Genomic DNA, 20758 nt, shown 5'->3' on the forward strand with positions numbered 1-20758 from the left:
CTCTGTATTTGGCAATGGTGCAATCGCTGCTGGAATCCTGTGTCCAGTTCTGGTGCCCACAATTCAAGAAGGATATTGATAAATTGGAGAGGGCTCAGAGAAGAACCACGAGAATGAATAAAGGATTAAAAAACCTGCCTTGTAGTGACAGACACAGAGAGCTCAATCTACTCAGGTGAACAAAGGTAAGGTCAAGGGGTGATTTGATCACAGTTTATAAGTATCTATATGGGGAACAAACACTGAATGATGGGCTCCTTGATGTAGCAGAGATCCAATGGCTGGAAGTTGAAGCTAGACAAATCCAGACCGGAATAAGGCGCACATTGCTAACAATTAGGGTGATTAACCATTGGAACAATTTACCAAGGATGGTGGTGAATTCTCTCTTGCTGGCCATTTTAAAATCAGTATTGGCTGTTTTTCTAACAGATCTCTAGGAATTATTTTTGGGAATTTCGGCTTGTAACCGCTGCCCGGTCTCCGCTCTGTTCTCCCAGCACCAGCCCCGCCCCCCGCCGGGCTGCCTCGCAGGGCTTTTCCCCCGCTGGAACCGGCCCCGCTGCGGGGCGAGACCCCCGAGGTCCCCCGCCCCGCCGAGCGGGGCTGCGGGCTCCGCTCTCGGGAGCGGGAGTCACCGAGCGTCACGAACCCCCCTGCGCGGGCCCCACCCGCCGCCGGGCCAATCCGGGGCGGAGCCGCCGCTCCCGCCCCCCCCGCAGCCCTTTGTTCCGCCGGGGAGCCATGGCCGGGGCCGGGGGCCCAGCGCGGCGCCTGCTCCGGCCCCGCCGGCCGCGGGGCAGCGAGGTGGGCCGGGGCCGCGCGGCCGGGGGCAGATCCGGCGTCCTGGGGGCAGATCCGGGGTCTCTTGGGGGGGCTCTGGGGGCAGATCCGGTGTCGCCGGGGGGCTCTGGGGGCAGATCTGCCCCGCGCTCCCCGCAGCCGGGGAAGTAACGGGGTGTCCGGGGACGGGACGGGGAACGAGCCAGACAAGCCCCGATGCCGGGACAGAGACCAGGGAGCGTCCACACCGGGGGCAGGGGGCGCGGACCCGGCTGGTGAATGGCTCTTAGCCAGGATAGCCCGGGACACCCTCTGCTTCCCTCCCGCCCCCAGCTCCGGGTGTCCCCAAACTCTGCCCGCAGTCGGGGCTGGAAGCGTCTGACACCTGCCGCTGTCCGAGACACGAGACCGGGCTGGGGGGCCACTGGTCTGAGCCCTTCTGATGGGATCGGGGGGCTGCTTGGAGCTGGGCTCTGGGGTGTGCCCGTGGGGGAGTCAGAGCCAGACTTTGGGGTGTGTTGGTGTGAGGGGGCTGTAGACGGGGGGCAGGTTTAAAGCTGGGCCTGGGGGTGTGCCAGTGTGTGTGCCGGGGTCAGAGCTGGGGTGTTGGGGTGTGTGTGGTTTGGGGGGATATTTGGTTTGAGGGGGTCCATGTTCAGATCCGGCACTTTGGGTATGTTTGGGATGGAGCTGGGGAAGTTGGGGGAGGGTCTGAAGTTAGTTGTTTGGGATGTGGGTGGAGCTGGGGAATGTTTGGGGCTGAGGTTTGGGCTGCACCTGGCACTTCACCAGGGTGTCTTGTGTCTTCCTTGGAAAACCTGGTCCTGCTCTCTCTGCCCCCGGGAGATCTTCCTCGCTGAGGCTGAACTGTATCTGGCAAGAAAATCGGAGTCCCAGGCATGTACAGGGCAGGTTTGGGCCCTGAAATCTGGGAGCTGTGAGGCCCTTTGGAGCAGTTTGTAACACCCCCTCCCCACTTCTTGCAGGAGGCACTGGGAGAGCATCTGTCCTGTCTACAAAAAGCCGAGGAGGAGCGGCAAAGTGCGGAGCTGCTGGTAGGTGCCCAGAGCCCCTTTCCCCTCAGGTTTGCCTGGGACCAGAGTGCCCTGAGTGACAGCTGATGAGGTTCAACAAGGACAAGTGCAGAGGCCTGCACTTAGGATGGAAGAATCCCATGCACCGCTACAGGCTGGGGACTGACTGGCTAAGTGGCAGAAAAGGACCTGGGGATAACAGTGGACGAGAAGCTGGCTATGAGTCAGCAGTGTGCCCTTGTTGCCAAGACGGCCAACAGCACATTGGGCTGCATTAGTAGGAGCACTGCCAGTAGATGGAGGGAAGTGATTATTCCCCTCTATTCAGCGAGGCCACATCTGGAGTATTGTGTTCAGATTTGGGCCCCCCAATACCAAAGGGTTGTGGACAAATTGGAGAGAGTCCAGCGGAGGGCAATGGAAATTATTAGGGGGTTGGGACACATGACTTTTAAGGAGAGGCTGAGGGAACTGGGGTTATTTAGTCTGCAGAAGAGAAGAGTGAGGGGGGATTTGATAGCAGCCTTCAGCTCCCTGAAGGAGGGTTCCAAAGAGGATGGAGCTCGTCTGTTCTCAGTGGTGGCAGATGACAGAATGGTCTCAAGTTGCAGTGGGAGAGGGCTAGATTGGATATTAGGAAAAACTATTTCACTAGAGGGTGATGAAACACTGGAATATGTTACCTAGGGAGGTGGTGGAATCTCCATCCTTAGAGGTTTTTAAGGCCCGGCTTGACAGAGCCCTGGCTGGAATGATTTAGTTGGGAATGGTCCTGCTTTGAGCAGGGGGTTTGACTAGATGACGTTGTGAGGTCTATTCCAACCCTAATCTTCTATGATTCTATGACACAGCAAACACAGGGCCCATCCAGCCAGCCTCAGGCAGGAGAACATCCCCACTGGATCCCAGGGAGAGGGCAGGGTCAGATGTGGGAGCAACATGATGTGTTTAGGGTCCAAGAGGCTGCTGTGCAGAAGAGTGTCAGTCTGTGGCCTGGAGAGACCCTGCCCAAGGGCTGCTAAGATATTATAGTGACCAGGGTTCCTTTCTAGAGCCTAGGGGACATGGGGGAGGGGAAATGTGGGTGGGCAGATGAAGAAGAGTTTGGTTGAGTGCAATTTGATGAGGTTTTGGAAGAAAAGCCCCTAACTGAACTCCCGTCACCCGCCACATCAACCGTGTGTTCTGGTAAATAACTCCCCCATCTGCTAGGAGGCACAGTTCTGATTCTCCCCTCTTACCGAGCTGCCCTCTCCCTGGGTTGCAGAAACAGACTGAAGCCGAGCGGCAGAAGATCGTTGCGGAGTGGAAGGAGCTGCGAGGGTTTCTGGAGGAGCAGGAGCAGCTCCTGCTGTCCCAGCTGGAAGAGCTAGCCAGAGCCATTGTCAAGAGAAGGGATGCAGGTGTCCCCAGACTGTCTGGGGAGATTTCCCTGCTCGCAGGGAAGGGGCAGCGGCAGCCGAGGAGCCAATCCCCACAGGTCAGACTGCTTATGGCAGTGGTAATATGCTGCTTCTTAGCCCTAGACCCCAATGCACCTCACAAGGTGGGGTCAGGGACATTATCCCTATTGTACAAAGGGGAAAGTGAGGCACAGGACAGCGCACAGTCCTGCCCACAGTCACACAGTGAGTCTGTGTCAGAGCCAGGGATGGGACCTGGGAGTCCTGGGTGCTGTAACCCCAAGACCGTCTCTCCTGCCCTGTAAATGTCTGTCTGCATTTGTACTTTGAGGGTGAACTTCCCAGCCCACCCTCCCCCCGCCAGGCCCAAGGTCCCATGTTGTCCCAGGTTAGTGGGCTCAGTGGTGTGAGGGGACTTGGGGGAGCTCTCAGCACTAGGGGGAATATTCTCTTCCTGTAAAGTGCCTGGGGAGAGACTTTCCCCAATGGTGACCTCCTAGCAGGGACTCCTGGGGTTGCTGGGGGCAGATGTCCCAGCTGTAGGGGAGGGAGATGTCAGCTGTTCTCTGAACGTGAACCCAAGTGTCTGAAATTCCCCAAATACCCAGGGCTCCAGTGGTGACTCCCCTGCAGAGCAGGAGGCCACCCCAGTCTGGGACAGGCCCACTGACAGCCTCTTCTTTCTCCCCCTCTGCAGGGTGCGGGATGCACTGAGAGCAGGTACGTCCTGGGCTCCATTTCCCGCGTTCGATTGGAAAGCGATGGTTTAGAATTGGAATTCCACTGCCGACGGCGCTTCCCCCGCTGTGACACACTGGCTGAATGCCTGAGATCACGTCTTTCCTTAGTGGCTGCCTCAGGACAGAGAAGAGCCTCTTACTATCTGACTGCTAATGAGGGCTGGCAAACATAGGGCCTGTGGGCCAGACCCAGTCTGGCTGGTGTATTTATGTGGCCACGTCACGTGTTCACAATGTGCAGAATCTCAGCTTTTGTCTTTTTAAAATCGGATTCTAGCCTTCACGGTTGCAAAGAAACCTTCCGAAATGCAAAGGGAGGCGATGCCGCCTTCCTGAGGGCTTGTCTACACTTGAAGCGGTGGAGCTGCGCTGCTGCAGGGTTTCAGTGTAGACGCTCCCTATGGCGACGGGAGGGGTTGTCCCATTGGCGTAGATAATCCACCCCCCCGACAGGCAGTAGCTAGGTTGGTGGAAGACTTCCTCGTTAGACTTAGCATTGTCTACCGGGGCACTCAAGTGGGCTTATCTGCACTGCTCAGAGGTGCGAAAAATCCACACCTCTGAGCAATGTAGTTAAGATCACCTAATATTCGAGTGCAGACCAGGCCTGAGTCTGTGAAACAGCCTGAAACCCTGGCTCAGAGATGTGTGAACTCCCCTGGCCCATGTGAATCTCATTGGTGTGTCAGCTGTAATGATGTCACTTGAAGGTCAATATTAAACATTCCACTGCTGATCTCTTTCGCAGGTGGGATGGGGAGGGCACGGGAGTGAAGCCCTTGAGAGGTAGGAATAGGGAGTTTCTCTAAGGAGGAAAGAACAGAGGAGAGACACACAGACAAGGATGAGAGAGGGAGAAGGATTGGGAAGGCAGGGAAACAAAGGGTAGCAATAGCAGAAGTGGCGGTTTTCCCATTGAGTGAAAAAAGTTGTGACAATGAAGTACTTTATAAAGAACAGTAATTAAAAGCTTTCTACATAAGGGGCAGATTCCCCCCTTGATCCTTGTACCTGGGTGTCCCCAGTTTATGTCCTAGCTGAAGGACAATGATAAAAAGTGGGATACAGTGCTCTCCAGCAATGGGGCTGACACCCCTGGGGTCACTGCTTTGGCTGAAGTTCTCAGGGCTTTTGGCATTAAATAGTCCAAGTTAAATCCCTGGGGAAGACCTGGGCTCTGTGGCCGTTGTGAGCACATGGGACATGCCCACTCTTTCGTCTCTCCTCTCCTCCCTTTCCACATATCCCAATGCTGGTGCCCCTTGTTACTGGAATAACCCAGGGTGGAGGTGGCTCAGCACCCCAGCGTGTCCCAGAGAGGGCACCAGAACCTGTCTCCATTCCGTGCCTCAGTGGCTCCCCACATCCCATCTCTCTGGGGCCATGGAGAGCACAGAGCTGTGGGCAGGTGATATCACTGATGATAAAGCTCAGATGTAGGTTTCCTGGAGTTTGGGGGCTTCTGGGATTGGAGATCGGACCCATGTCTGACCCTTCCTGCTTTCCTCAGCAGGGAGGATGGGCCGTTTCAGAAGCCAGAGCCGGGGTTTGCGGAGCTGGAGAAGAGACTCAGCAATTTCTCTCTGAAAAGTGCCATCCTGCAGGAGGTGCTGCTGGGATTCAAAGGTGAATTGGAGTTTGGCAGCAGCGTCCCTTCTAGTTAGAGGGATCCTTGCCCTAGGGAGGAGTCAGGGCTATAGTGATGTCGCTGACCCTGGGCTCCGTCTCTCAGCCCCAGCTCAGGGAGTTGCCCTTCCCCATGCGAGTAGCCCTGTGGGGCTGGCTCTGCCTGAGTTATCAGCCTCGCTCTGGGTCACCATCTCATAATGAAAAGCAGGCACGTTAGTAACCAATAGGAATATGCCCATGAACGCGAGGGCCTGGATTCTCACCTCTCCCATCCTCTCCTTCCCCAGAGACTCTGCGACTGGAGCTGGAGAACAACACAGGTACGTTTCTGTCTCTCATGGGGAGGTTTCAGACCAAGAACCGTGTTAGCGGCAGGGGATTGCTGCCTCCAGCCCGAGATAAACCTGAAAGCGGTGGAACAGTGACTGCCCAGATCACTCCTGCGGTGATGTCTGGTGGGGGTCAGAGTGAATCCTGAGCTGACAGGTGCAGTTCCCTTCGAGGAAAGGAACAAGAACCTGAGTGGTGTGAAATGGGGAGACGAGGCTGAAACATCCATACGCGGGGCAGTCTGCAGCTTTAATGAGCGACTGGAAAAGGCCACAGGGCGGCCGCAGAGTCTCAGGAGTGAGGGAGTGGAACCAAACTATCCCTTGTCTAGACTGATCCTGGATGAGACATGGGGCTGCTATACTGTGTACAGACTGGCTGTGGAAGGGAAGAGAGCACTGAGTTGTATAGGGGCTCATCCTGAAAGAGGAGGGGGCTTCGCTAGTGGAGATCAGTGTTTCTCACACTTCACATTGGCGATTCTTTATCCAAGGTAAGGAATTTTTGCAACTTTCTTGCATTTACTCTAAGAGTAAGAACAGACCTATGGAAGGGTGTTCAGCCTTCACGGTGTGTGTTTCAAGAGGCTGACAGAGACTCCCTGACCTTGAGGGATAAGAGTGCACAGGGCCTGGGGCAATGAGATTTTCTTTATTTCCTGGCCCTCATGACTGTCTTTCGTGAGCCACCTGGGGGCCATGCCCCATCAGCTGAGAATCACTGGACCAGGTTTTGTATCCCTATTGGCTATGAATAGGAAGAGCGCATGACATTGTGTACGGACCAAGTCTGGGTGAGCAGCTAGCTACTATAGCACATGTGGACTGACCCTGGGAACGACTGATTCCAGTCAAACCCGCTGTCCATAATCTTTTCCTTTCTTCTGAAACCCGACTGAATGCAGGCCAGTTGCAGCTGTGCACAGTAACCCTTTCACTGCTGTGTCCCTATCGCAGCCAGAGATCCTGAAACCAGCACAATGGTCAGGAGAGATGGGGACGAGGCAGAAAGTTTGGAGCCAAAATGGCATTCGCTGCTGTTAGCATTTGCAGGCGAGGGAAGGAACCCAGGAATAGAGGGTGGCCCAGTCGCCCAGCCAGAGGGAGGGGAGAGGGCGAAGGAGATGGAAAGGGTGACAGGAGAGAGATGCTGAAGGAGAAACTAAATGGAAAAAACCGTCATTAATGCAGAGGCCTGGTGACAGCACCTGCCCTTCCAGAATGCTGAGTTCAGCAAAACTGAAAAGCTCTGCAGCCCAGGAAATGGAGAGTTAAGGTGAATGTCCACACAACCCATCTCTTCCCCCCTGGAGCTGGCAGGTCCTCTGTTATTGTTGGCCTGTACGCCAGCTGCATTCATTGCATTAGGAGTAGCTGTTCTTGTGACCCGCTGCGCCTGGGGCAGCCCTCACTGAAAATGTCAAAGTCAGGGCAGGCTGCAAAAAGAAGAGCAGATTCCCCCAAGACGGGTGGTTCTCACTGAAGTTGGACTCACCAACCAGTCGCAAACTGCTCCTGATTCCCCACGCTGGTTATCAAGAAGCTAAAAAAGAAATCACTCAGCCCCCTTTACTGCATTCCAGTCCTCTGGCTCCGCTCACTATGCAAAATGTTCTTCTGACCCCCAAAGGGCCAGCCACATTGCCATGTCAATATTAGTTTGGATCTTACCCAAAATACCATGCTGCCAGCCAATCCTTTAGTGTCTAAAACTAAAGGTTTATTGTAAAACAAGAAGAGAGCTGTTAAATGATAAAGCAGTCAGATACATACGAGACTTCAAAGTCCATATATCAGGTTCTGAGCAGTATTGGTAAGTTTTCCGGCTTGAAAGTCCCTCTGGAACAGATCCTCAGCTTGGATGGGTCATTCAGTCCTTTGTTCAGAGCTTCATTTGTCGAATAATTACTCCAGAGGTAAGAAGCAGGAATGAAGACAAAATGGAGAAGATGTAGCCACCCTTTATATTCCTTTTGCCATGTGGCTGGTACTTCCTTTGTCCCAAACACAGACTTCACAACATATGGCATGGAAAAGCCTTACAGTTCTCTGGCCATAGGCCTGCCCCTACATGTCTTGCTGACTCATAAGGTGTAGTCCCTGGCCTTTTTAATGGGTTCATTGTACAGCTGATGTCCCTTGATAGCCCATCAAGCAGGCTTAGTTCTGATGCCATTCTGTCTGGGGGTGTCACCCAGAAACACAACACAAATTTTGAAATACAGATGTACCATACAGATCTAGAACACAATACAAAGGTGATACAGACATATAAACAAGATTATTGTACTTTGCAAATCACTGACACCTTACACAGCATATCTGGCACGATTCATTGCAACTTTAAAATGTTGGTAATAATAGTATCAAGTGTCTCACAGTTCCATCCAGTGTGGCAGTACTGAGTGGTGGAGGTGTGTGTTGGAGGAGCTCGGCAGCACAGTCATTGTGTTATGAGGTGATCAGGGGAGCTGTGGCTCTCTGGGGGAGGGGGGGTGAGCCCCTCTCGCTAACCTTTGGGATATGAGGAAAGAGGTCTGTGTGGACCTTGAGAGATCCAGCATGCCTGATTTTAGCACTGCATTGTCACTAGCAGGGCACAGGGGCCATCTTGCCATGGGGTGTGTCAGCAGTTAGGGGGGAGATGTGTGTGGTGTGCGTCTAATGAAGGGGAAGTAAATGGTATTGTGCACACCAGGGCTCTAAAGGGGCTGAAGGAGTTGTATCACTGAGTAGGTGTGGTGCTCTCCTGTGGGGCAGGCTAAGTGTAGGGAGCTCCTGGTCCATACAGGGCCAAAGCAGAATGCGTGATGGGTGCATGGGGCCGTCACTCAACGAGCGCAGAGTTCGGCTGTGTGGGCAGGTACCATAACTCTATTTGCTGGTTTTCGTGAGTTGGACTTGGCTGAACTCGATGTTCTGGAAGGGGCCGGGCACTGGTAGGCTGGGGAGGGCAAGGTTTGGGGCGAAGAGCTCCTGGGAGGACTGTGGGGAGGGGCTTGCCGTAGAGCAGGTGCTCTGGAGGTGCCGAGGAGGGCTGGACAAGGGGAGGCATTCAGGACAGGAGCTCGAGGAGCTGGCAGGCTGGTGGTGCTGTGAGCAAAGGGAGGGCATGTACTGCAGGCGGTGGTGGTGCTGGTGGGAGGGAAGGGAATTTTTGTGGGGCATGAGCTCCTGGGAAGTGGGAGTGGGGAAGCCTTGGAATAGTGGGAGGGTGGGGTGGAAAGCGGTGGAGGCCCTGGAAGCGAAGGGGGTTGGGGCCAGGGGAGGAGAACACAAGGAGCAGGTGCTGTGGTCCCAGGATGTGAGGAGGGCTGGGGGCGGGGCGGGGAGTGTGGAGGAATAAGACTAATGGCCACCAGGGAGGGAGGGAGGGCAGGTTGGGGGGAGCTGGGGCTGGGGGAGTCCCAACCCATGAACACAGAATCCCTGCCCAATCCCTGTTGGTTTGGAGCCTACCCTCCATTTTCTTTAGTCCACTTTCACTTTCTTTTACGTATTTTTTATATTGTCATAACTCTTGTCCTCCCCCTGCACCCCTCGTCCCTACCCACTGAAACCCTGGACGCCGTTCCTGCATTTCCTCCCTGCCATGGGACAACCCCTTCTCCGGCATAAAGGGACACTTTCTTGGTGATGTCACAGGATGGTAGCGAGACTTCTGGGGACTCAGAGGATCTCGCTTCCCGCTTCCCATCTGCAGCAGCCACAATCTCTCTTCCCTGCAGGCTCCTTGGATCTTTGAGCTGGTCTCTCCTCAGGTCATGTGGCCTGAGTTTTATTTCTCGCATCCTCCTTTTCCGGAAGAATTACAGTTTGTTTCTCCCAAATTAGTGTCTAATTCCCCAGCCCTCTCCCCACCCTGGGGGATTTTCATACTCTCTCCCATTACACGTAACTCAGTAGAGTCCGTAATTCCCCAACATTCAATTTCTTGAAGTTTAATAACCCTGAGCTGCTGCATTTGATGTTGACGACATTCCTCACGCATGCGGACCCAGCCAGCCCAATGGTCCCCATCTCCTGAGGCCTCTCGTTGTCACTGGACACCTCTGTTGGTGCGAAGTGCAGCCAGGGCCACTCGTCTGTCTGCAGTCTTCTCTTTCTGCGACATACAGTTGCCTTCTCTGTGTTTTAGGATCCCCTTGATGACAAGTGTCTGGCTGGGTGTGTTCCCAGCAGAGATGCAGGTGGTTAAATTCCCCCATTAGCAGTGTCCTGCAGCTTGGGGCACCTGGATTTCACTGCTTTAAAATGAGCTCGGATTAAACGCACAACACATTGTTTGTGACAAATGTCCCACAAATTCACCTGCTCTCCCTTGTTTTCTTTTCCCCTGAGCAGGGTTTCCAGTTTCCAAACCTGATGATGTCTTCCAGCTGGAACAAGGGGAAGAGCCATGGGTCCGGGGTCTCCAGGACTCAGAGGAAAGAGAGATCGAGGGAGGTGCCTGCAGGGGTAGGAATCAGTTAAACTAACTCAAAACTTCTTGGTGTCTGAAGAAAAGAGTGGGATTCCCTACAAAGCCCTTGTGAACTCTAATCAGGGTTGTCTGCAGCATGTGATGCATCCTCATGAAGGAGGTCACAGCTTCCCACCCATCCTCACTGACACAGGGCAGTAGCTCCCTCCTGAGTCTCCCTTCCCCCTGAGTGTTTGCATGGGATGGGTCTCCTCTCTCTTCTCTGGGGAAAGATGGGAGGGGTTCAGCTCCTGGGTTGTTTATTTCCATCTCTCCAGCAATTACTGTAGTTTGTTTCCCCCTTTTCCCATCCCCTATCTGAGGTTTCCTTTCTGCCTAGCACCTGGAATAACTCATGCCTGGGTTCTCTCTCTCTATCCCAGCAGGTGAAGGGACAGTAAGTAAGAACAAGCAGGAGAATCCTCAGCAGAAAGATCACGAGCAAGAGGAACCACCCGGGATATTTTCAGAAAGATTTGAAGGGAATGTTCACTGGAGTTGTGAGCGGAGAAAAGGTCATGAGAGTCAGCACTGGCCAGAGAGGCAGCCGGGAAAACAGCCGGGGGATTGTCGGGGAAGTGGCAAGGACCTCCAGGAAACCGCAGCCCAGCAGAGAATCCCCACAGGAGAGAGAAAAAACACCTGCACTGAGTGTGGGAAAACCTTCAGTAGTCGCTCAAACCTTATTACACACTGGAGAATCCACACCGGGAACAGACCATATAAATGCTCAGAGTGTGGGAAAAGCTTCAATCAGCGTTCAAACCTTATTAAACATTGGAGAATCCACACGGGAAATAGACCCTTTAAATGCCATGACTGTGGGAAAAGCTTCACTGACAGCTCAAACCTTACTCAGCATCAGAGAACCCACATGGGGGAGAGACCCTACAGATGCTCGGAGTGCGGGAAAAGCTTCACTCGGAGCTCAGACCTTATTAGACACGAGACAATCCACACGGGAGACAGACCCTTTAAATGCTCCAAGTGCGGGAAAAGTTTCAACGACCGCTCAAACCTTATTACGCATCAGAGAACCCACATGGGGGAGAGACCTTATAGGTGCTCAGAGTGCGGGAAAAGCTTCAGTGTGAGTTCCAGCCTTATTACACATTGGAGAATCCATACAGGAGAGCGACCCTATGAATGCTGTGAGTGCGGGAAAAGCTTTACTCGGAGCTCAGACCTTATTAGACATGAGACAATCCACACGGGAGACAGACCCTTTAAATGCTCCAAGTGTGGGAAAAGCTTCAATGACCGCTCAAACCTTATTAGACATCAGAGGATCCACAAAGGACAGTAGACCCACTGACTAGGGCTGGCCAAAGATACTCTTGCTAATTCCCACATAGAGACCTTTAAGGCTGTTTGCACCAGTTGTGTTACCGCAGTCTCTCAGCTGCCCCACTTTTGCCTTTTGCAGCTCACCCTTTGGGGTGAATCGCAGGGCCCCTTCTATCAGCTCTTTTGTCCTGGTAGTGGAGGGAATGGTATGCCTCACCTGCCAGGAATGTCCATCAGCCCCGGGTGGGGAGATAGGGGTGACCTCGACTAGCTACACTGAGATATAATCTACCTAGGCCGTGTCTCCACTAGGATTTTCCATGGAGATAATTAGCTCAGGTTAACTATCCTGATGTAAAACATAACTATTCTTGCAGTGCAGCCATAGCCCACAGTGACAAGCATTATCTAGCATGTTCCTCCTTGATCTGACTTAACCTCCATCACTTTTCCTAGCCTAGACAAACCCCGGGCATCACGGTCCCCCACGGTCAGCAGAGTGATTGTCAGAGGCATTGAGTTCCCCCTTGGAGACAGATTGGATATGTCTACACTCCAGAAACTCCTGCAGTAGCAAGTCTTAGAGCCTGCCTGGGTCTACATGCGTGGGCGTAAGCTACAGATCTAAAAATAGCCAAGGAAACAGCTGAGGCTGGATCTTGGGCTCTGAAGCCTGGGGACGGGGCTTTTAGCACTGTAGCATGAACCGGAGTCGAGAGACCCAGGATCTGAGATTCGCTGCCACTTTCTTTTTTTAGCAGTGTAGACATATCCATAGAGTTTATCCTGCCTGCATTCTGCCGCTCCTCGCAGACCTGAAGCAGGAATTTGAATGAATCCCAAACACCAAGTAATTGTTCTGTGCTTTAATCTGTGTTTCCCTCAACTGGCAAAGCTGCTTCTGTGCTTTTTTCTGCTAAACTGGGATTGTTGCTGATGGGAAGTTTGGCTATTTTTCTCCATTACAATGATGCTAAAACTTCTGAAAATATCATGATTCAAAAATAATGAGATGGTGCTGAGTGAAGCACATTTGGGTGGATCAGAGGACAACAAAATGGGAGAATCTGTTGTCCTGATTTGAGTCATCGGATATAGCCTGCTCTGGAATTTTAGTTTATATGAAACTAAAAGTGTCTTATACCCCTTGGTATTGTCAGTTTCTCTCTCTTTCCTGAAGACCATTTAATCACATAACTGGATGGCAGTTTTGTTAAACAGAACACAGCTCGGATTTAGTGGGGACTTTGAGACAACTGACCATTGGCTAAAATAGTCATTTCTTTCTTTTTGTTTTTTCCTTGCCCTTCCGTGATGATGTGGCCCATGGGGGATGTTCACATGCAGTTCAGTCATCAGGAGAGGTCACGCTTCAACCTATTGGTCATGCTACCATGGAAACAGTAGTGTTTTAAAATCTCCACTCTGAGATGGTAAATAACAGCACACCCCAATCTGTGCAGCTAACTGAAGTAACTGACTACAATCGCACCCATGTTCAGCTGGTTAAGGCGGTATCGTTTCCAATGGTCTGGGAAGAGAATTGCAGAATAAGTGACTTGGAACTAGGGAAAATAACCGTATATGTGGTTCCCAAAGTCGTTGTGGCCCAGGCCCTTCACATTACTTTTGAAGATGTTTCCTTCCTAATCAGGTGCATGTTGCCTATGTTTTGGGAAGCACTGTCCCATCTGTGTGGATGTGGAGAAAATGGAAGTGGCATTTTTGCTGAACTTACCCTTAGTACAGGTTGCAAATGTGTATAAAATGAACTCAGTGTTGAATGTGAGGTAGTTGCGGAATAGTGATTTTTGAACAGATACCCCACTTCTGGTGGCTTGCAGGGATTCTGATGCAGTCCATAATTTAGACCTGTGCCATCAGATTAAAGAAACAAATTGGACATGTTTGGAGAAGTCTTTCCTCAGTAACACTACTGAGATTTTGGGTGGTTTGGTAAAGGATTCTACTCCAGAGAAATGTAAATTTACCCTGATCAAGGCCAAGGATTTGGCAAGCACTCAGTAATAGCAGGTACCACTGGTTGGTTTTCATCCCAGGGAAGGACTCTATGGTGGTCTATAGCCCAGGTAAAACTATGTTTAGAACACCTTTCCCTAGGTTAATGGCATTGAGTAAGGTCCCTGAGGATGCCATAGTTAAACTGGGAACAATTGTCCGTTACCATTTGGAGCCAAAGTTTCAAGAGGCAAAGAAAGAAGCCTTCAAAGGACATTCCTTCCTCATGGATCCCAGTCTGGCTCCCTTGGTGGACAACAAGGACTTTCATGCTGTGTAAGTGATGATAACCAATGAGGGAATAGATGTGTCAGATTCCCAAGTGCAGACAGCCAGATACATAAATGTTGATTCTCTGCTTTTGTCTCTTAGTTTTGCACGTGTGTTTTGTGCATCACTTCTCCTTCACGTCCTGCTAATTTGAAAGATTAGAAAGTGTGAAAATAGAGTAGAGGTGCTTGTTCTCATGATGCAGACCTTCCCACATAGTGTGAGATCCCTTTTACCAACACTGATAGCAGAAGACCAAGAGATAAATGAATTCAAAGAAGTGGAAGACACCTATGTTGACACAGAATGCAATTTTACCTGGGATTCACTTGGTAGAACTGGAAATTAAGAGAAAACTAACACATATAAGATTTTGTAATCTTTGAATATGTTATTGTTACCAATGAAAATGAAATTAAACATGAAGTTAATTATTGGTTAAAGAGTAAGACACTTATTTTGTGATAACCCAAATTATACTGGAACACTGCAATTTTACATTAGTTCTCTTTTAGTATAGGAAAGGGTGACTAATCTTTTAAAGTATATTTGATGTAAGATACATCCTTTGGACTAATGAGTTTTGAAGAAAAACCTCACTTCAAAGGTTGGAGTGGGGGAATACGAGAGAGAAATAGTGTGTATGAGAGTACTGACCCAGTGTTTTACTTCAAATGGAATTTATGTCGATGCTCTAAAGCAAATTTTCTGTTAAGTGGAAAATTGCTTAAGGAGACAAGGAGTGTAATCTTTTACCCAGCTAGTCTGTAGGGGTCACTGAGTTCCCCACTTCTCTTGTTCGCAAAGCAAAGGCATGACATCTGTCATGAGATGTGATGCTTTCTCAGGGTGTCCAGAACTGTAAGTCACCCCTCTGCATCTCCTGGTGCTAACCAAAGTGACAACTCCTTGCCACTCCAGTTTGTTAGCAAGCCCCATAGATTCCACAGGATGCCACCAGTCCTAATTTTGCCTGTTAACCCTTATTGTACTTCAGTCGCCAAACTCTCCAGAAGCATCTCCCTGTAGCCTCTAACCCTGGTCACTGTCACAATTACCAAGTTCGCTGTCTCTAGAGAGATGTACCACTATTTTGCGTTATTTAACCAGGAATTCATAGATTCATAGATATTAAGGTCAGAAGGGACCATTATGATCTTCTAGTCTGACCTCCTGCAGGCCACAGAATCTCACCCACCCACTCCTGCGATAAACCTCTCACCTATGTCTGAGCTATTGAAGTCCTCAAATCATGGTTTAAAGACTTCAAGGAGCAGAGAATCCTCCAGCAAGTGACCCGTGCCCCATGCTACAGAGGAAGGCGAAAAACCTCCAGGGCCTCTTCCAATCTGCCCTGGAGGAAAATTCCTTCCCGATCCCAAATATGGCATCAGCTGAACCCTGAGCATATGGGCAAGATTCACCAGCCAGATACCCAGGAAAGAATTCTCTATAGTAACTCCGATCCCACTCCATCTAACATCCCATCACAGGCCATTGAGCCTATTTACCATGAATATTTAAAGATCAATTAATTGCCAAAATCATATTATCCCATCATACCATCTCTTCCATAAACTTACGAGTTTAATCTTAAAGCCAGATATGTCTTTTGCCCCCACTGTTTCCCTTGGAAGGCTATTCCAAAACTTCACTCCTCTGATGGTTAGAAACCTTCATCTAATTTCAGGTCTAAACTTCCCGATGACCAGTTTTATATCCATTTGTTCTTGTGTCCACATTGGTACTGAGCTTAAATAATTCCTCTCCCTCTCTGGTATTTATCCCTCTGATATATTTATAGAGAGCAATCATATCTCCCCCCAACCTTCTTTTGGTTAGGCTAAACAAGCCAACCTCCTTGAGTCTCCTTTCATAAGACAGATTTTCCATTCCTCGGATCATCCTATAATAGCACTGTCATGCTTATGATACAAAAATAAGATTATTAACCAAGGACAGAAATTTAAGGGATATTAAGAACAATAGAGACAGAAATGATTACAAATCAAACAAGCATAACATGCTTCTAAGTGACTAAAACTTAACAAGCTAAAATCCTTGACTAAAATAAGTTTCTAACTAAAGAAACCTTTTAGCATTACCCACTGTGGTGGAATATACCCCTGCACGCTATTGTAATAATCTTTGTACAAGGTGAACATTCATAACTTGCTGCCTAGTAATATCATCGTAGAGTGCATATAGTACCATTATATGTAAAGTTATGAACATAAAAATCGTGACTGACGTGCATTTCCCAGGTGAGTCTGGGGAGTGGTTAAATCAGTTTCTCAAAGACAAAGGGCAAGCGAGGCGTCAACAAAGCTGACGGACAATCACCTACCAAGTGACCAATCTTTGGCAGGAACAAAGAAGTCCGCATATTAGCAAAGAAACAGCCTAGAGTCTCCTTTCTCCAGCAGACTGCCTGTCTCCTTGTTCTCAGATGGAAATGCTTTACAAAAAGAGACTAAAAAAACTATAAAAAAGAGAGGACGACACCCCCAAGACACTCTGCTCTCTCTCCTTGCCCACCTCATTCTCTGCACCTTAGAAGACAAAGGAAACCGCCATTGGGCTTTACAGGAGGGGTCCTGACCTGAAGAGTTTGGTCAGTAATGCTGCTAGAAATGTGGTAAGAAACTTTGCTTGAATCTAATATACAGGTAAGCTAGGCACAAGAAAACATTTTATCTTTATTTTTCTTGTAACTACTTATGTATTTTATGCCTCATTACTTGTATTCATTTAATCTGTTTGTAGTTAATAAACTTGTTTTATCTAATCCAGTGTATTTTTAAAAAGTGTGTGGGTAACTATTTAAGGTAATAAACTCTTGTGTATTTATTCCCTTAAAGGACTAACAGACTTAATATATTTGGACTGTCCAGGAGAGGGCTGGGCAGCACAAGACTACATTTCATGGGGGGAAATCCTGGACTGTTAGTGTGTTGGGGGTCTCCCTGCGGTATAACCAAGGCTGGTAAAAGCCAGAGTTTAGTCCAAGTGCAACAAACAGCGTGCAGTTACACAAACACATCTGGGAATGACCCGCAGGCTGTTTGTGAGCAGACTAGGTTGGACACTACAGCAGCAAGGCCCCCCAGGTTATGGGGCAGGGGTGACACAGCCCTGCACTGGTCTGGATTGTACCCTGGTATGTCACACCCACCCACATGGCAGGGTATCCACCATACAAAGAGCACTGGCCTCTTTGTGATAACACAATGCCCTTTTGCTTTTCCTTGTATTTCCCAAAGTTTGTTGTCTTTGGCTCTTTGGTTCGTTGTCTTTGGCCCCCTGGGGTTCAGACTCTGGTGTGCTAATGCCAGACTGTTTCCTCATCCTCCTGCTAATTTCTGTTGTTTACCTCAGAAGCAAATGACCTGCCCATTGTCTCTGGTATCAGCCTGCTTGGTTTCCATGTGAGACTTAGGCAAACAGGCAAATCAACATTCCTCTGTCTAGGGCAAATTTGTTTATTGCTTCTGCCATCAAAGTGTTTTAGAACGTATTTCCTGCACACACACGTAACTCTTCATGCACCGTCCAGCCACACATCACACAATGATACAAATGACCCATGTGTCGCCAGCTGTCATTTGACAGCAGTGTGCTCGGTGCAGTTAGTGTGTCAGGCCTGACGAGTTGCTGACAGAGCAGTGAACCACCAGTGGGAGTCCGTGTCACCACAATCCACGTTTATTTTTAAGGATGCTGATGGATGCATGATACAGGGAAATTTTTCTGTTGAAAAGTGTTGCCACCAGTTCTTTTGCTGTGTGCTGAGCCAATTGGAGGCCTGGGATAAAATGTCCCCCTGCCATGGCCCTGGGGCTGGAGGAGCTCTCGCTCCCCCCCCCACCAAGCGCCCGGGCTGCGGGAGGGGCACAGAGCTTTTCTGGTCTTGGGGCTGCAGTGGGGGGAGGTGGGGCGGAAAGAATCAAGCAGGGGGTTGCATCTTGTGGGCAAAAGGTAGTGGGGGTGGAATGGGGTGAGGCCATGTGCGGGGGAAGGGGCGGAAAGGGGTGGGGCTCTGGGCAGGGCTGCAGGTGAAGGGGGCAGAATGGGGGAGGGGCTCCAGGCTCTGCCGCTGCGGCCTCCAGTCTTGGGGGAGGGGCCAAGCTCTCTGCCCCCCACCCCCCCAGCCAGAGCCAGGTGGAGGGGTGGGGAGCTGAAAGCAGCGAGCAGGGGTGGGGCTTCTGCCAGAAGAGACAGGGCAGGGGGCTAGCTTCCCCAAGGGGAAGCTTCACCAGCCACCCATGTCAGTCTCCTTTTCTAAACATGCCGAGTTTTTTTAACCTTTCCTCAGAGGTCAGGTTTTCTAAGCCCTAATCATTTTTGTTGCTCTCTTCTGAATTCTCTCCAATTTATCCACATCTTCCCCAAAGTGTGGCACCCAGAACTGGACTTAGTACTCCAGCTGAGGCCTCCCCAGGGCCGAGTAGAGTGGGACAATTATCTCTCATGTCTTACATTCAAAGCTCCTGTTAATACGAATCAGAAATTAGCCTTTTATGCAACTGCATCACAACGTTGACTCATTCAGTTGCTGAAAAGCTAGCCAATTATTCCCTATTTTGTACCTGTGCATTTGATTTTTCCTTCCTAAGTGAAGTACTTTCAGAGATTCCAGTCCAGAAGAGACCGTTGCGATCGTCTAGTCTGACCTCCTGTATCACACAGGCCAGAGAACTTCCCCACAATATTTCCTAAAGCAGATTTATTAGAAAAACATCCACTCTTGATTTAAAAATTGTCAGTGATAGAGAATCCATCATGCCCTTGGAAATTGTTCCAATGGTTAAACTATCCTCACTGTCAAAAATGTATGCATTATTTCCAGTTTGAATTTGTCTAGCTTCAACATCCAGCCATTCAATCATATTATGCCCTACTCTGCTAGATTGAAAAGCCCATTATTAAATATTTGTTCCCCATGTAGATACTTATAGACTGTGATCAAGTCACCTTTTAACCTTTAAGCTACATAGATTGATGTCACAACTGGGACATAGACAGTCTGACCTGTTGGTCAAAGCAGGAGTTGGGGAAAAGGCCAGGTCAGAGGCAGGAGACAAACTTAAGAGCGGAATCACAGATCAATAACCAGAGTCAATCAACAGGAAGAGGCAGTGCAAAGTCAGAGCAGGATGGATCCCAGTTGCATGAACAACTTCCTGTTCCTATGCTCAGCTTAAATAGGGGCTGTGGACCAATCAGGGCCCCCAGTGTTCAGCCAATCAGCTCCCAGGACTGAGGCCCTCCTTCTGCGTTCAGATCCTATTCTGACAGTAGCTAGGAGGTCCTGGGGTAGCAGGTTAAACCCTGCTAGTGCCAAAGAGCCTTGAGGATGATGACTCAAGATCCATAGTCCCTGACCACTGAACTCTTTAAGTCTACTACTAGGAGGCATGTTTTCTAATCCTTTAATCATTCTTGTGCTCCTCTATGAACCCTCTCCAATTTATCAGCATCCTTGAATTGTGGGCACCAGAGCTGGACACAGGATTCCAGCAGCAGTCGCACCAGTGCCAAATACAGAAATAAAATCATCTCTCTATTTCTACTCAAGATTCCCCTATTTATACATCCCGGGATTGCATTATCTCTTTTGGCCACAGCATCACACTGGGAGCTTGTGTTCATCTGATTGTCCCCCATGACCCCCAACTGTTTTTCAGAGTTGCTGCTTAGAATCGTAGAATCATAGAATATCAGGGTTGGAAGGGACCTCAGGAGGTCATCTAGTCCAACTCCCTGCTCAAAGCAGGACCAATCCCCAATTAAATCATCCCAGCCAGAGCTTTGTTAAGCCTGACCTTAAAAACTTCTAAGGAAGGAGATTCTACCACCTCCCTAGGTAACGCATTCCAGTGTTTCACCATCCTCCTAGTGAAAAAGTTTTTCATAATATCCAACCTAAACCTCCCCCACTGTAACTTGAGACCATTACTCCTTGTCCTGTCATCTTCTACCACTGAGAATAGTCTAGATCCATCCTCTTTGGAACCACCTCTCAGGTAGTTGAAAGCAGCTATCAAATCCCACCTCATTCTTCTCTTCTGTAGACTAAACAATCCCAGTTCCCTCAGCCTCTCCTCATAAGTCATGTGTTCCAGACCCCTAATCATTTTTGTTGCCCTCCGCTGGACTCTCTCCAATTTATCCACATCCTTCTTGTAGTGTGGGGCCCAAAACTGGACACAGTACTCCAGATGAGGCCTCACCAATGTCGAATAGAGGGGAACGATCACGTCCCTCGATCTGCTGGCTATGCCCCTACTTCTACATCCCCAAATGCCATTGGCCTTCTTGGCAACAAGGGCACACTGTTGACTCATATCCAGCTTCTCATCCACTGTCACCCCTAGGTCCTTTTCCGCAGAACTGCTGCCTAGCCATTCGGTCCCTAGTCTGTAGCGGTGCATTGGATTCTTCCGTCCTAAGTGCAGGACCCTGCACTTATCCTTGTTGAACCTCATCAGATTTCTTTTAGCCCAATCCTCCAATTTGTCTAGGTCCCTCTGTATCCTATCCCTACCTGCCACCGTATCTACCACTCCTCCTAGTTTAGTATCATCCACAAATTTGCTGAGAGTGCAATCCACACCATCCTCCAGATCATTTATGAAGATATTGAACAAAACCGGCCCCAGGACCGACCCCTGGGGCACTCCACTTGACACTGGCTGCCAACTAGACATGGAGCCATTGATCACTACCCGTTGAGCCCGACAATCTAGCCAACTTTCTACCCACCCTATAGTGCATTCATCCAGCCCATACTTCTTTAACT

At 49.9% G+C, this 20758-nt stretch overlaps 1 protein-coding gene across 3 annotated transcripts; it reads left to right on the forward strand.

The window, feature by feature from the left end:
• The first annotated feature begins 720 nt into the window (after positions 1-720).
• Positions 721-16642, forward strand: LOC141978688 (uncharacterized). 3 transcript variants are annotated; one of them, XM_074941005.1, is made up of 8 exons: positions 721-807; positions 1770-1838; positions 3085-3297; positions 3918-3940; positions 5471-5586; positions 5877-5909; positions 10263-10376; positions 10764-16642. In XM_074941005.1, the coding sequence occupies exons 1-8, from the start codon at positions 745-747 to the stop codon at positions 11684-11686; spliced, it is 1554 nt and encodes a 517-aa protein (XP_074797106.1). In that variant the 5' UTR covers positions 721-744; the 3' UTR covers positions 11687-16642. The 3 variants fall into 3 exon arrangements, with proteins under 3 accessions (XP_074797106.1, XP_074797108.1, XP_074797107.1); XM_074941007.1 differs by having other exon boundaries at positions 10767-16642; XM_074941006.1 differs by having other exon boundaries at positions 5474-5586.
• Positions 16643-20758: the final 4116 nt, after the last annotated feature.

The sequence above is a fragment of the Natator depressus genome, chromosome 27 (assembly GCF_965152275.1).
Source record: "Natator depressus isolate rNatDep1 chromosome 27, rNatDep2.hap1, whole genome shotgun sequence".
In the NCBI taxonomy this organism is placed as follows: Eukaryota; Metazoa; Chordata; order Testudines; family Cheloniidae; genus Natator; species Natator depressus.

What these genes read in the sequence shown, in the direction of transcription:
- LOC141978688 (XM_074941005.1), top strand. Translation starts at nt 745, where the DNA reads ATGGCCGGGGCCGGGGGCCCAGCGCGGCGCCTGCTCCGGCCCCGCCGG. An exon ending in CGAGGAGCCAATCCCCACAG is followed by an intron (nt 3,298 to 3,917) that starts GTCAGACTGCTT and finishes CCCCCTCTGCAG; the next exon opens with GGTGCGGGATGCACTGAGAG. An exon ending in GCGGGATGCACTGAGAGCAG is followed by an intron (nt 3,941 to 5,470) that starts GTACGTCCTGGG and finishes TGCTTTCCTCAG; the next exon opens with CAGGGAGGATGGGCCGTTTC.